The 12,802-nt window shown below is 38.1% G+C and overlaps 2 protein-coding genes across 2 annotated transcripts; both read right to left on the bottom strand.

Moving 5' to 3' along the window:
- Nucleotides 1–2,885: 2,885 nt before the first annotated feature.
- On the bottom strand, nt 2,886–4,971 carry LOC146715257 (uncharacterized). Its single transcript, XM_085451673.1, has 5 exons — nt 4,907–4,971; nt 4,093–4,758; nt 3,410–3,532; nt 3,293–3,315; nt 2,886–3,137 (listed from the first exon to the last, which is right to left on the bottom strand). Exons 1-5 carry the CDS (start codon nt 4,959–4,961, stop codon nt 3,003–3,005), a joined length of 1,002 nt encoding a protein of 333 aa, XP_085307799.1. The 5' UTR covers nt 4,962–4,971; the 3' UTR covers nt 2,886–3,002.
- A 4,102-nt stretch (nt 4,972–9,073) lies between these two features.
- On the bottom strand, nt 9,074–11,516 carry LOC146715256 (uncharacterized). The gene is made up of 8 exons (XM_085440990.1): nt 11,394–11,516; nt 10,973–11,317; nt 10,516–10,882; nt 10,333–10,397; nt 10,107–10,129; nt 9,890–10,064; nt 9,773–9,795; nt 9,074–9,674 (listed from the first exon to the last, which is right to left on the bottom strand). The coding sequence occupies exons 1-8, from the start codon at nt 11,434–11,436 to the stop codon at nt 9,558–9,560; spliced, it is 1,158 nt and encodes a 385-aa protein (XP_085297116.1). The 5' UTR covers nt 11,437–11,516; the 3' UTR covers nt 9,074–9,557.
- Between the last annotated feature and the right edge of the window lie 1,286 nt (nt 11,517–12,802).

The following is a 12,802-nucleotide window of genomic DNA, read 5'->3' as shown; positions in this document are numbered from 1 at the left end:
AGAGGTAACTGAACAGCTGATAGTCACAGAGTCTGCTGACTGCACTTTCTGGGACTCTGACTGATGGATTACAGAGTCACTGATCAGGTTTGTACCTTGGAAAAGAAACCGTTGACCCAGTTATTAGCTTTGTAGTCAATTTGAGAGAAAGAAAAAAAGATAAATGAATGAATAAAAACTTTTGAAATGTAAACACATTGTACCTTTAATCAGGAGAAAGGTTCCTTGTCCAAATTCACACTTATTTAGTGTTAACACTCCACACTAGTATGCACCAGTGTCGTCCCGTATAGTCTTGGATATGGTCAGATGACTCTTGAAGCTTTTAGATTTTAATAAAAAAAAATGCTGAGACAGTTCTTTGAATATTGTCAGATAATACAGATTTCTGGAAGAGCTGTACCACGAACAAGCCACTTACTAAAGGACCATTAGGTACACATAGAAACGTCCACTCCAAACTTACCCACCGTACACCTCCTATCAAGGAGAAGCAGCTGAAAAAACAAACTGTAAGAAGAACTACCTCAAAGCCAACTCTGAAGAACACTTAAAGGTTGGAAAGTCAGATTACGCTGATAACTAACCAATTACATCATGTTACAATGGATCTAAATACTTTTACTGAATTTTTCCATTTTTGTGTTTTGCACATTATATAGAAGCTAGTTTGTTACAGCCATGAAATGCTGGTTTGCCATGCGCCATAATGTTATCATAATGTTGTCATAATTGGGGTGGCTGTGGCTCAGGTGGTAGAGCAGATCAGCTACTGATTGGAAGGTTGGTAGTTTGATTCCTGGCTCCTCCAGTCTGCATGCCAAATATCTTTGGGCAAGATACTAACCCCAAATTGCCCTCCGATGCGTTCATCGGAGTGTGAATGTGTGTGAACTTGAGTTTAGTGTGATTCCGTGAATGAGGCATGTTGTGTAGAGCGTTTTGAGTACTCCAGGAGAGTAGAAAAGCGCTATATAAGAATCAGTCCATTTACCATAATGTTGTCATAATGTTGCTATCTAAGGTCATTTAGGATACCGCAGAACAGGCCAGGAGAAAACAGAATGACATTATGGGTAAATGGTTTAAATGCAGGGTTCTCATAATCCAGAATTGTGAAGGCTTTTTTTACTCTACTGACTATATACTGCATTCACCTGCTTTTAGCACAGACAACAAATCAACCTCAGCAAACTGAGAGCCACAGATGCTGAGACATCCTGCTTAAACCACAAGGCATTTTTACTGTTAACAGCAAAGAGTCTATAAAAGTATCCTGCTTCTATAGTTAGAGTCAACAAGTAGAAATAACATGTCAAGACATATTTAGAAGACTTGACCTAATGTATGTTCACACCTTACACGTAATTACTGTGTGACAGAACCTGTTGGCTAACCTCACCAGCGCACAGAGGTTTAGGTGATTTCTTTTTCTTAGAAAAGGTCCACCCATTTGTGGTAAGTGCTTAAATTTGAGCTTCACTGCACCTAGCATTTGTTAGAAACTCTTTCAATAAGCAATGAATCAAATGTCATGAGTTACATTACTCTGATGAACCCTTGTCTTTTAAAAGTTCTGAATAGGATAAATAGTAATCTGTAACATATTGCATATCAAAAGTAACCCTCCTGAAACCTATTATTAAACGTGAACCCAAAACACAATAAATGGCCTGCATTTGTATAGCGCTTTTCTAGTCCATAGGACCCCAAAGCGCTTTACACTACATTCAGTCATTCACCCATTCACACACTGGTGATAGCAAGCTACATTGTAGCCACAGCTGCCCTGGGGCGCACTGACAATAACTGGATACACATGTAGAAACACATGTTTCTGCACATGTAGAAATCATGGAGATTGTGCAAACAGCTGTCACCATCCTTGTATCTTCTTCTGTGGTTCCCTATTACACACCCTCCTCTTTTCTTTTTTCTTTTTTGAGGGTTTGTTTCTTGTGTTTTTACTTCCTGGCTTTGTTCTTTGGGTTCCCTTTTAAGGTCTATTTTACAAAGAAAGTTTAACATGGACTGCATCTTTTGCTAATCTGCTTTCATAATTGTAACAGGTTACTTAAAATTCCAAGGAAACTCACCAATGAAATTGTACCATAATATAATCTTTTATGATTAGCTGATAAGGTCTGTGGCCCATTAGCCACTACTACCCAAGACTCTGTGAAACCAGCCATTTCAAGATGCTTGTCTAAGTGTGGTTGTATATAGACCACTAATTTGCACCTCCTCTTGCATGTTGAAGTGTCCTTAGAGAAGATACTTATCCTCAGTACCCCCAGGTTGTTTGTACACTTTACTTAAAAGGTCATTTTTAAATCAGGTCTCATGTTTGCCGCCTGCCTTGTGGAGTTCATTTGTCATTACAATACAATGTTAGGCCAGTATAACATTATGATGAAGTGCTTTCTTGCATGGCTCTCATAAACCACACATCAGAGTGCTTTTTTTTTGTTTTTACATGAGACAACAAATCAACCTGTGAAATACTGATGCTACAACATCCTGGTGAAACCACAGAGTATATTTTACTGTTAACTCCAAAGAGACTATAGAACAGCATCTCTTCTTTTTGATGGTACACATCAGCAAGAGGAAAGATGCTTCTCTGTGTAGCAAACAGAAAAATAACCCACCAAGAGTTGCTCATAATGAGTTTGACCTGGTATTTAGTAGATGTTATGCCAGTTAAGCAGCACTGAAAGATGGTTGGCTAATTTTGCATGCAGTGTGTTGAGGGGGCAGAATGCACAGCTGTGAATGTGAATCTTCTCTTTCAAATGTTGAGCTTGGTTGTTGACATGCATCATCATCATTCTGTGTTGAAACAGCATTGGTCACTTCATGCAAACCCCCCAAATACATTTTCAAAGAGCTTTTATTAATAAAGGGTAAACCTGTCATTTATACAATTTCAAACAAATTTAAAGTACATTCTTCTGAAACCTCCAGAGCAACTTAAATAAAGACAGTTTTGGTCCACTTCTTCACCTCTGTTCCTTCACACTGGAGTATACACACTCACTCTGGGTTTGATCTGTTTTTTTTCTTGATCTGTTAGTCTTGTGGTTGCGCAAAGCAGCGTAATGAAGGTTTTCTTTGTATTCGCTGTCTTGATGTAACTGGTGATAAAAAAAAAGAAAAAATGGTCCACCATTATTGTATAAGACGTTATAAGAAATTATTGTATAAAGAGCTAAACTGCAGCAGCTTACAGGAGAGAAAGAATAAAGATGCTATGCTATTATTAGTTTTTATAGTAGAAAACGATTCCCACCTCTGTGCAAGCTGTAGAAGTTTCTGAAGGTGTTACAAAAGAAATTAAAACATTATTTAGATTTCAATGGAACAGGATGATCAAAACTTAATGTTGCCTTAAAAGTGTAACACTTACCTGCGCACCGCCTGTGCTGTTTGCTCAGTTTGTACAACTTGAATGCCAGAAAACCAGTGAGGATGGCAGTTAATGCCAAGGCTCCACTGAAGAAATGCACCAAGAGAAGAGATTCTGCTTTTTCTGCAGAGAGCAACAAATATGACAGTGCTTTTAGCCTTTTTTTTTTCTGGTTTAGGAAAAAAAGACTTTGACTACGTTCAAACAGTACTAAAATGCCTGTTTCTACTGGTTGATAGTGGTTGTTGCAAATTGCTGGTCTTAATCATGATTATCACAAAAAGACACCAAATTAAAGAAATTTACTTTAGGCTGATATAGGACAGAATTCCAAAGTATCCATGAAAATGCATTTTACAATTATCTCCAGCTAATACGGATGCAGCAAGTCGGTGAAGTGGTCAGCAGTTATGCCTCACAGCAAGAAATGTAAACCTGCTGATAAACAGGAACCTTTCTGTCTGCAACAGAAAGGTTTATATGTTCTTCCTGAACCTGTATGTTTTCCTTTGGTTTCTCCAGCATCCTCACACAATTCATTTTTAATGGTCAGATAAGAAAGGCTAACAGCAGCCTGAGTTGGAAAATATGTTTATGAAAAATCATTATTCTTGATGGGTTGTACGTATTATATCTAGATCTACTTTTATGCTTTAAGGAATTAATCCTACAAAGTTACTTACCCTTCACTGCAGTCCCACTTCCATACAGTATGTGTCCACATGAGGCCACAGCGCAATAGTGCTGAGAAAGATTCAGGCTCTTCATCGGCAAGTTGTACACACAGGTGCTACCTTGTGTGTTGGGTTTCCTCTCACAGGGATCGTTCCTGCTTCCATTGGTGTAAATGATTCCTGGAAGACTTGCTTCAGACTTTCTGAACCAGTAAACACTGTGTTCTCCATCACAGGTCCCAGGTTGTACTATACAGTTCAGAACCATAGAGTGCACTGGCTGTAGGGTTTCAGATGACAACTGGTAGACTAAAGCTCGGATGTTCTGATCCGAACCCTTTACACTGACAATTGTGCCTTCACAAAATTTAAAGTCATATAAATTGCTCATTACGCAGTAGTAAGTAGCTGAGTCTGAAGTTCTCAAATCTGATATCTTCAGTAAGTTTCCAGTAAGCAGTGAAAAACGGGGATCGTTGAACGGATCCTGAAAAGTACCATTACGACTGTGCTTGTAGTATGTAGACATCAGCTGTGGTCTATTTCCTAAAGTTTGCTTATACCAGTAAAGCATCACTGCTGATTTGTCTTCACATTGGCATTCAAAAGTCAGAGTTTCCCCAACATGGGCTGGTTTAAAATGTAATGCTGTATTTTTCAAGAGCGTTGTATGAGCTGAGGAGAAAATGAGGACACAAATCACATAAATGTGAAAATAAATGTAATATATATCCAAAATATGCATCTTCCACCATAAGAATGCAACAAGCAAACATGTTGGTTTTAGGTTAAAATGAACAAGAAGGTACAAAGCACAACTTACCCATATTTGCCACGAACAGACAGATGAAATACAAAGCACAGGTTGGAGGTGTCATCTTGCTTCAAATGCTGTGAGGAATGAACACAATCTGTATACGTTTTCCACTCTTCACAGAGAAGACTGTGTCTGATTGGCCAGTCAGTCTGAAGGTCCTATTTTGGAAACAGTCAAAATAAACTCTCTCCTTAGCAATAGATTGCATGGTTTATATATTTATACAATTCAATATCTATTTGAAATTCCAACAATATTTATATTAAGTCAATTAACTATGATTACATGTATAAAATATAAAACTTTATAAAGTTATATCAAACTTCATCAAAGCTTCAAAAGGTAAGTTTTTGTAATTAAACAAAACTATAGCGTTTAACTTTGTTATAACCCAGAAATGAAGAAGAAATGAGGATTTACTTCCCTGCTTGGTAATATTAGTACAGTCCAGCAGCGGGACAAGCAGTGTTTTCATTGAATTGGCATTGTTAGCAGTGTAACTTTAATTTTTACACTTTGTAAAGTTATTCGGTGGATTAGATTAAACCTTCAGGTCAGGGAATATGTTTGACAGCTCTGCACTAGAATAAGAATCACATATGGAAAAGAAATAGTAAAAACTTACATGATTTACTCATGAAAGTGGCCACTTTGTCATTACTTTCATATATTGTTTTAGTAAGTATCCAAAACATGCAAGTTTCATTATATAATTTTTCAGGGGATCTTATATCTGTTTTCACTCTCGTATGCTTTTCATACAAGTTTCACACAAGGCAGATACAAACTTTATAAGATTTATATATATCTTTTCCATATGGTACCACATACCACACAATATACCACAATATCACAGTGGCCCATAGCGAGGGTGGGAGTAGGAGTCAATGCAACTACTGTTGGTTTGATTAGCTTAGCAGCATCAGAAATGTTCATGATTCAAGTGCAAATTTCTGAAGTAGTTTAGGACATGAATGTCTGTTTTCAAAAAATTAGTCACCTTCATTTTTCAATGGACACATTTGAGTTGGTTATGTGTACACATGATTGAAATGAGACAACTGACATCTGACCCATTTGGATAATCTCAAGAAGCCAGTGCACAATTCAAGCAACATATAACTTATAACTAACTGCCATCAGTGATTGCATTGGTAAGGGAACGCCTAAGACTGTTCACTGGTTGATAGACATCAACAGTATGATGTCTGTGATGCCCAACTCTTGGTTTTATTTCATCACTTTATAAACCACTTCACTATAAATTATGTTAAACAGTATCAAGTACATTTAGTGATTAAAACACTGCAAAGTGTTTGCCAAAGTAAATGAAGGAGCGCTTCAGCTCATGGAAAGCTGAATGTAACATGGTATTCGCTTCAATACTGCATCTCCCACTGCATTAAACATGAACGTGCTACTCCGTTCAGACATTTTCTAAACAGGGTTGTTGCCACTAATGAGGTAACACGCAATACACAAAATGGCTTCTCTTGACTCTTCTGTCTGAACTTGAGCACACTGTGGCCTAGAAGCCACAGGCCAGCCTTCCTGTACACAAGATACGTCTCAAGTTTCCACCAGTGGAAACCTGTTCTCACCTTATTCACCACAGGACTCAAAACAAAAGTCAACTGCTATGAGCTGGCTACTTTAAAGGTTGCACCCTCCACTCAAGTCACTGGTTACACGGGAGTATTAATAGATCAGATGGGTTTTTTGTGTTCGTCTTTGTCAGCATCTATTTCTCACCATTACATTACCTTGTTTCTACTCAGTGGTTTTGTTTGGTTTTGCTTTTTTTAACCGTAGTAAACAAACTGTACACTAATTTCTTTGTGTTGTGTCATAACTTTTGCAAAGTGTAAAGCCTCCTGTGGTCGTGGGCGACTGTTTTCACACATTTATTCCTGTTCACACTTCACCAACTACATTTAAGGTGTAGTTGAAAAATACTTTCACCACTGCATTTCATGCTGTTTTGGTTTTGCTTCCTGGAGTTTTGAGATATGCATCTATAAGAGACATCATATTTTAAGATGGTCAAAACTTTGTAAAATTGCATTAGATCTTCCACACAGCTACAGTGGGGCATAAAAGTACTTAGTCAGCCATCAATTGTGCGAGTTCTCCCACATAAAAAGATGAGCGAGGCCTGTAATTTTCATCATAGATATCCCTCAACTATGAGAGACAGAATTAGAAAGAAAAACCCTCAGAAAATCACATTGTCTAATTTTTAAAGAATTTATTTGCAAATCAGGGTGGAAAATAAGTATTTGCTCAATAACAAGACTTAATGTCAGTACTTTATTACAAACCATTCAAATGTTTAAACGTTTTCTTTAAGTCTTCAGAAGGTTTTCACACATTGTTGCTGGTATTTTGGCCCATTCGTCCATGCAGATCTCCTCTAGAGCAGTAATGTTTTGGGGCTGTCACTGGGCTAGACGGACTTTCAACTCCCTCCAAAGATTTTTTATGGGGTTGAGATCTGGAGACTGACTAGGCAACTCCAGGACCTTAAAATGCTTCTTATGAAGCGACTCCTTTGTTACCCGTGCGTTGTGTTTGGGATCACTGTCATGCTGAAAGACCCAGCCATGTTTCATCTTCAATGCTCTTGCTGTTGGAAGGAGGTTTTCAATCAAAATCTGACGATACATGGCCCCCTTCATTCTTTCCTTTACATGGATCAGTCATCCTGGTCCCTTTACAGAAAAACAGCCCAAAGCATCATGTTTCCACCCCCATGCTTCACAGTAGGTATGGTGTTCTTTGGATGCAACTCAGCATTCTTTCTCCTCCAAACATGTAGAGTTTTTACCAAAAAGTTCTATTTTGGTTTCATCTGACCATATGACATTTTCCCCATCCTTTTCTTGATCATCCAAATGCTCTACAGCAAACTTCACACAGGCCTGGACATGTACTGGCTTACGCTGGGGGACACAACTGGCACTGCAGGATTTGAGTCCCTGGTGGCGTAGCGTGTTATTGATAGAAGCTTTTGTTACTTTAGCCTCAGCTCTCAGCGCGTCATTCACAAAGTCCCCCCATGTGGTTCTGAGATTTTTGCTCACTGTTCTTGTGATTATTTTGACCCCATGGGGTGAGATCTTGCGTGAAGGAAATAATGGAAATAATTAGGTTGCTATAATAACATGTTACCATATGTTGCAAGTGCACTCCAGGCCAGCTACCTGTTAACCAGACTGTTGACAGCTAGCCAAGTGACCTTTTCAGTTTCAGCTGACTGCAGGTTTCCCCAACTTCATAAACAGATCATGAAACTGATGTCATTGTTAGTCAGTGGTGCCAGTTTCAGTCATTATGCAAATGTACTGTTTTTACGGTTGGGAAAATCTGCAGTCAGCTGAGACTGAAGAGGTCAAGTGGATGAGTGATGAAACATTTCTCTCATGGCTACGTCCAGATGAACAGAAATAACTTTTTGGGATTTTGTTACCTGGATGATTGAGCATGCATCAAGACATCTGACTTGTATAGTTAAGTTATAATTCTTTTCATAGCTATCGTATCTTCATCTCCTGAAATACAAAAACTTAATCAAAATTACGTTTTGAAAATGTAAAATAGATGGATAAAATTTACAGAATGTTTGAGCCCTCAGACAGACTGCAAATCAACTTTGTGTCAATGATTCCCACAAAGACGACAGTTTACTGTGTTAACATCCCATCTGAGTGGGGTTTGAAAGTTTTTGTCCTTCTGTGGGAGATGTGACCAAAGAATCTGTCGTATTACTAATGATAGCCTGTGCTGTCTGACCTGTACGTTCTTAAAACTATGATGGCAACTTTTCAAACAAATTTTTTACACTAAGGTGTGGACCCTCCTCTTTTGGAGTGCCCATTTTAAAGCACACTTTTGGAGGAGAGATGTAAAATGAATAATAGAAAATAGTTTGTTTCTGTGGACAATGTATCAATCACGTGAGAATAAGTGTGATAGCTGCCTATGAGTTGCTTTTTATTTGAAAAGTCAGTAATGAGTGTGCAGTTTATACAGATGTGTTTTCAGGAGCTGAGCTCCACAACCTATTTCTGCCTCTCAGTAATATTGGTATTTGAATGTAACAGTGCAAAGAAGAGTATTTGCTCAACACAGGCAATAATTGCCACGTATGTATTAAAGTTATTTTTTATAGCGAGCAAAGTGGTTTGTAGAGTCACAGCAAACAATTCCACACGTTCACATCTCAGTCACCCACAAAAAGAAAGGTAGAACAGCATTCTTCAGGACAATTTGTGAAATGGAAAGACTTTCATCCAAAAGTAGCATTATTTTAAAACAGTACATTTTGTTTCTACAGTGCAACGTACAGTAAATAACTGAAGAGAAATACATTCTGTTAGTGGTCAGCAGGGTTTTAAATATGACATTCCATGGAAATCATGCTGGTTTTTGAATCTTAAGTATATAAAAATATAGTTTAGGTGAAGTTGCCGAAATGTACTAAGCTTCAGTGACTGAGAAAGATCTCCAATCAGGAAGAACCTGCAGAAACTCTTAAAGGCGCAAGAAACAAACAGAACAAAATCCAGCAACCATCATGAGCGTTGCAAGACATCCCTTAGCCATTATTTATCATAGCTTGGTCGTATTCCCATGATGAAACTTTGATGTTCAGTTGTCAGGGTTTGAGAGTAGAGTAAATTACAGCGTCTCCATTGGCTTTTACTGTAGGTTGTCTGGGCCTGATACTACTGTGAGCCAAACCCACAGATGTATAGACGACTGTATCACCAGTCTGTGAAAAAAGGAAATTCCAATAAAATAATCTATTGCTCTTTGATGACTGGGATAGGCCATCATGGGGTGGATGGATGGATTAAGACAAACTCTCACCTGATCGCCTTCATCGGCCGCTTCTGTGAAAAACAAAAGCATTAAAAGATACCAATAGTTAGTAGTTACTGCAGAATAACAGAATGTGGATATCGTCCTGCATAAAGTTTTACACACCTGCAGATTTTTTCATTCTTGTCTTGCAAAATGTCACTACAAGGAGGAGCGTCACAGTTCCAAGACCCATGTTTGACAGCATCAGTGCAATAACGGTCAGACTCAGTGATATGCTTTCAGTTTCTGCTGTAAACATGATACATGATTTAACATTTAAAATTTGATTTAGAGAAAACTAATTGTGACAAATTGGATTTTTGTAAGTTTAGCTACTTACTCTGACCACAGGCATTTCTTTTTCTACACAAATGAGCCAAATTCAAACAGCAGAGAAACAAATAAAAATGAATAAATAAATAAAGTAAACACCATATTTAGAATTCCCTTTATAACGTTCTCTGTGATAACCTGTTGGCAAGTGAAAACCTTATCTCATCTCTGATCTCTTCAAAGCTACCACATTTCTTTGACAAACACTTATCTCGGAGAGGAGGATCTGCCACTTGACTGAGCGGTTTGTGGGGTTTGGGGGCTGGTATTTTTAAAGGGTTTAATTTGATCTGACATTCTGATAAAAAGGACAAATCTGGCAAAGTTTCACAGACTTGTTGTCTTTGGATCTAATCTACTGGAAACTACACTTTAAAGAAACACATTTAAAAACTGTTGAACCTTAAAGTGGAAGCCTTAAAAAGTTGAAAAAAGCACTGTGTGTCTTACCATTATTGACTGTTGTCCCATTTCCAAGCAGTATTTGTCCACATGCATTGACAGCACAGTAGTAGACCCCAGCATCATCCCGGCTCCTGACGACAAAGTTGTACTCGCAGGTAGTTCGTCCTCTGTCAGTTCTCTGGGAGATGTTGTTCTTATTGTCAGAGCAATAAATCATCTCTGGAGCAGAACCATCCGAGTTTTTCAGCCACATGAAACTAGTGAGTTCTGCTGTGCATTGAGCAGAGTGAACAGAACAGCTGAGAGTCACAGAGTCTCCGGACCTCACTGACTTTGATTCTGGCTGCTGGACGACAGAGTCGCTGATTGTCTTTGCACCTTGGAAAACAAACCATTTGGACTGTGATTGTTAGCACTGTGTTCACATTCAGTTGAAATTATGTGAAATGCAAACATGTCCAAACATACCTGTCAACATCAGAAATGTTCCTGACCCAAACTGAACCTCACTTATGTGTAAGACTCCACAGAAGTATGTTCCAACATCTTCCCATGATGTTTTATTTATGGTCAGATGATTGTTAGTCATGTCAAATTTAACTGAAGAACGGTTAACAAATTCATCACTGAACTCTCTCACATTATACTGAGAATCAGCTTTTACCACCAGCTGTAGTTTCCTCCCTGTAGTCACCTTGTACCACACGGTTTTCTTTGATGCGCTCTTTACGAAGCATTTAATAGTAGCTGAGTCGCCAATCTTCACTGTTTTCAAAGATTCAGGCTGAGAGACATCACTTAACTGTGCTGCACCTGAAATAATTCAGACAGACTCAGTTTCACACAAATGAAGATCAAAAGTTTACACAAGTCAATTTCTTTTACTTACATAAAGAGCAGATCAGGAAAACGTTCACAAAGGACATCTTCATCTTGTCTCCTTCTTCAGTACAGCAGTCCACACCTAATGAAGCAGCAGTATACTTCTCAGATTTAAAAACGCCAGCTTGTCCTACATTTTGCCACATCTGACAGGTCTGATTGGTTCATCACCATCACACTGCAGAACATGATTGGCTCTGTCGAGTAAAGTGGCGTAATGAGAGAGATTGAGGTCCCCTGGCCGTCCCCTGCCATCAAAGCTGAGGGGGTAAAAGGACTTGACATTCAGCCTTCTGAATAGAATAGAATAGAATAAACCTTTATTATCCCATCAAATTTGTTGAAAAATGTGTTGTGTAAACATCAGAGAGCTACAACAGAGCTTTTTCCTCCAGTTTGTTGATCATCTTTATTCTTAGTTAAAGACAAATAAAAAATGTAAGTGATCAATATGCAGAGAAAAGCAGTTTAAGTTGTGGAAATGTCTGTTCTAATGTTTAGAGTTTTGTGTGTAGACATGAGCCATAATCAATCTTTTGTATTCATGTGCTGGACTGAGAAGATAAGTGCTGTGTTGCCAATCTGTCATTATACTTGTGAACAGGGTTAAACACAAAATTATGGTTGTGCTCAATAGTAATCAGAAAATATTTGGTTAAAGATAATTATGTTTAAGTTGACAATTTTATATTGTGAAAAACTAATTATTATTTTAAGGACAGGCTGTGCTGAAAGCCTGTGTACAAAATGCCTTCAGACATGTTTGTGTGTGTGTGTGTGTGTGTGTGTGTGTGTGTGTGTGTGTGTGTGTGTGAGAGAGAGAGAGAGAGAGACTAAATGAGAGTGCACACAGGACATTCTGATCTCTGAATGTCTCAACTTTAAAGTGTATGATTTAGTAAAAAGGGGATTATATTGAGTAAATTGTCACTGAGAAACAGTTTTCAAGAGAAAACGTATTTGGATTAAAAAGGATTACGATAAAGTGAATGTTAAAAATGAAAAGTGAAGCTTATTCAGATATGATTGAATGTTCAAAAGTAACTGAACTGTCCATATTAAAAGACATAATAACAATAAAAAATTTTATTTAAGAAAGCATCTTTCAAAAAACTCAAGGACACTGTACACAAGCAATAACAAATAGATAAACAAATAAATAGGGAAATAGAGAGAGAATGATAAGTTGTGGCTGAGGATCAGTTGACCTGATTGGTTGACTAGATATTAGAGAGAGAGAGGTGGGGCGAGGTGGGGCGAGTCTAAACCTGGATGTATGGAGGTGTTGTGGGTCTGTTCCCAGTGGTCCTGTAAGATTAACAATTTAGACGATTGGATCGAGAAGAGATGCTCAGAGAGTGCAGACTACATTCTGGACTTGCTCTGATGCCAATTAGCCAGTCATCCATAACACAA

Source organism: Copadichromis virginalis, linkage group LG3 (genome assembly GCF_057382275.1).
Source record: "Copadichromis virginalis isolate Kocher_CV1m ecotype Utaka linkage group LG3, C_Virginalis_male_GT1.1, whole genome shotgun sequence".
NCBI lineage: Eukaryota > Metazoa > Chordata > Actinopteri > Cichliformes > Cichlidae > Copadichromis > Copadichromis virginalis.
Note: the sequence above shows the minus strand (reverse complement) of the source record. Positions and strands in the feature narration are given on the sequence as shown.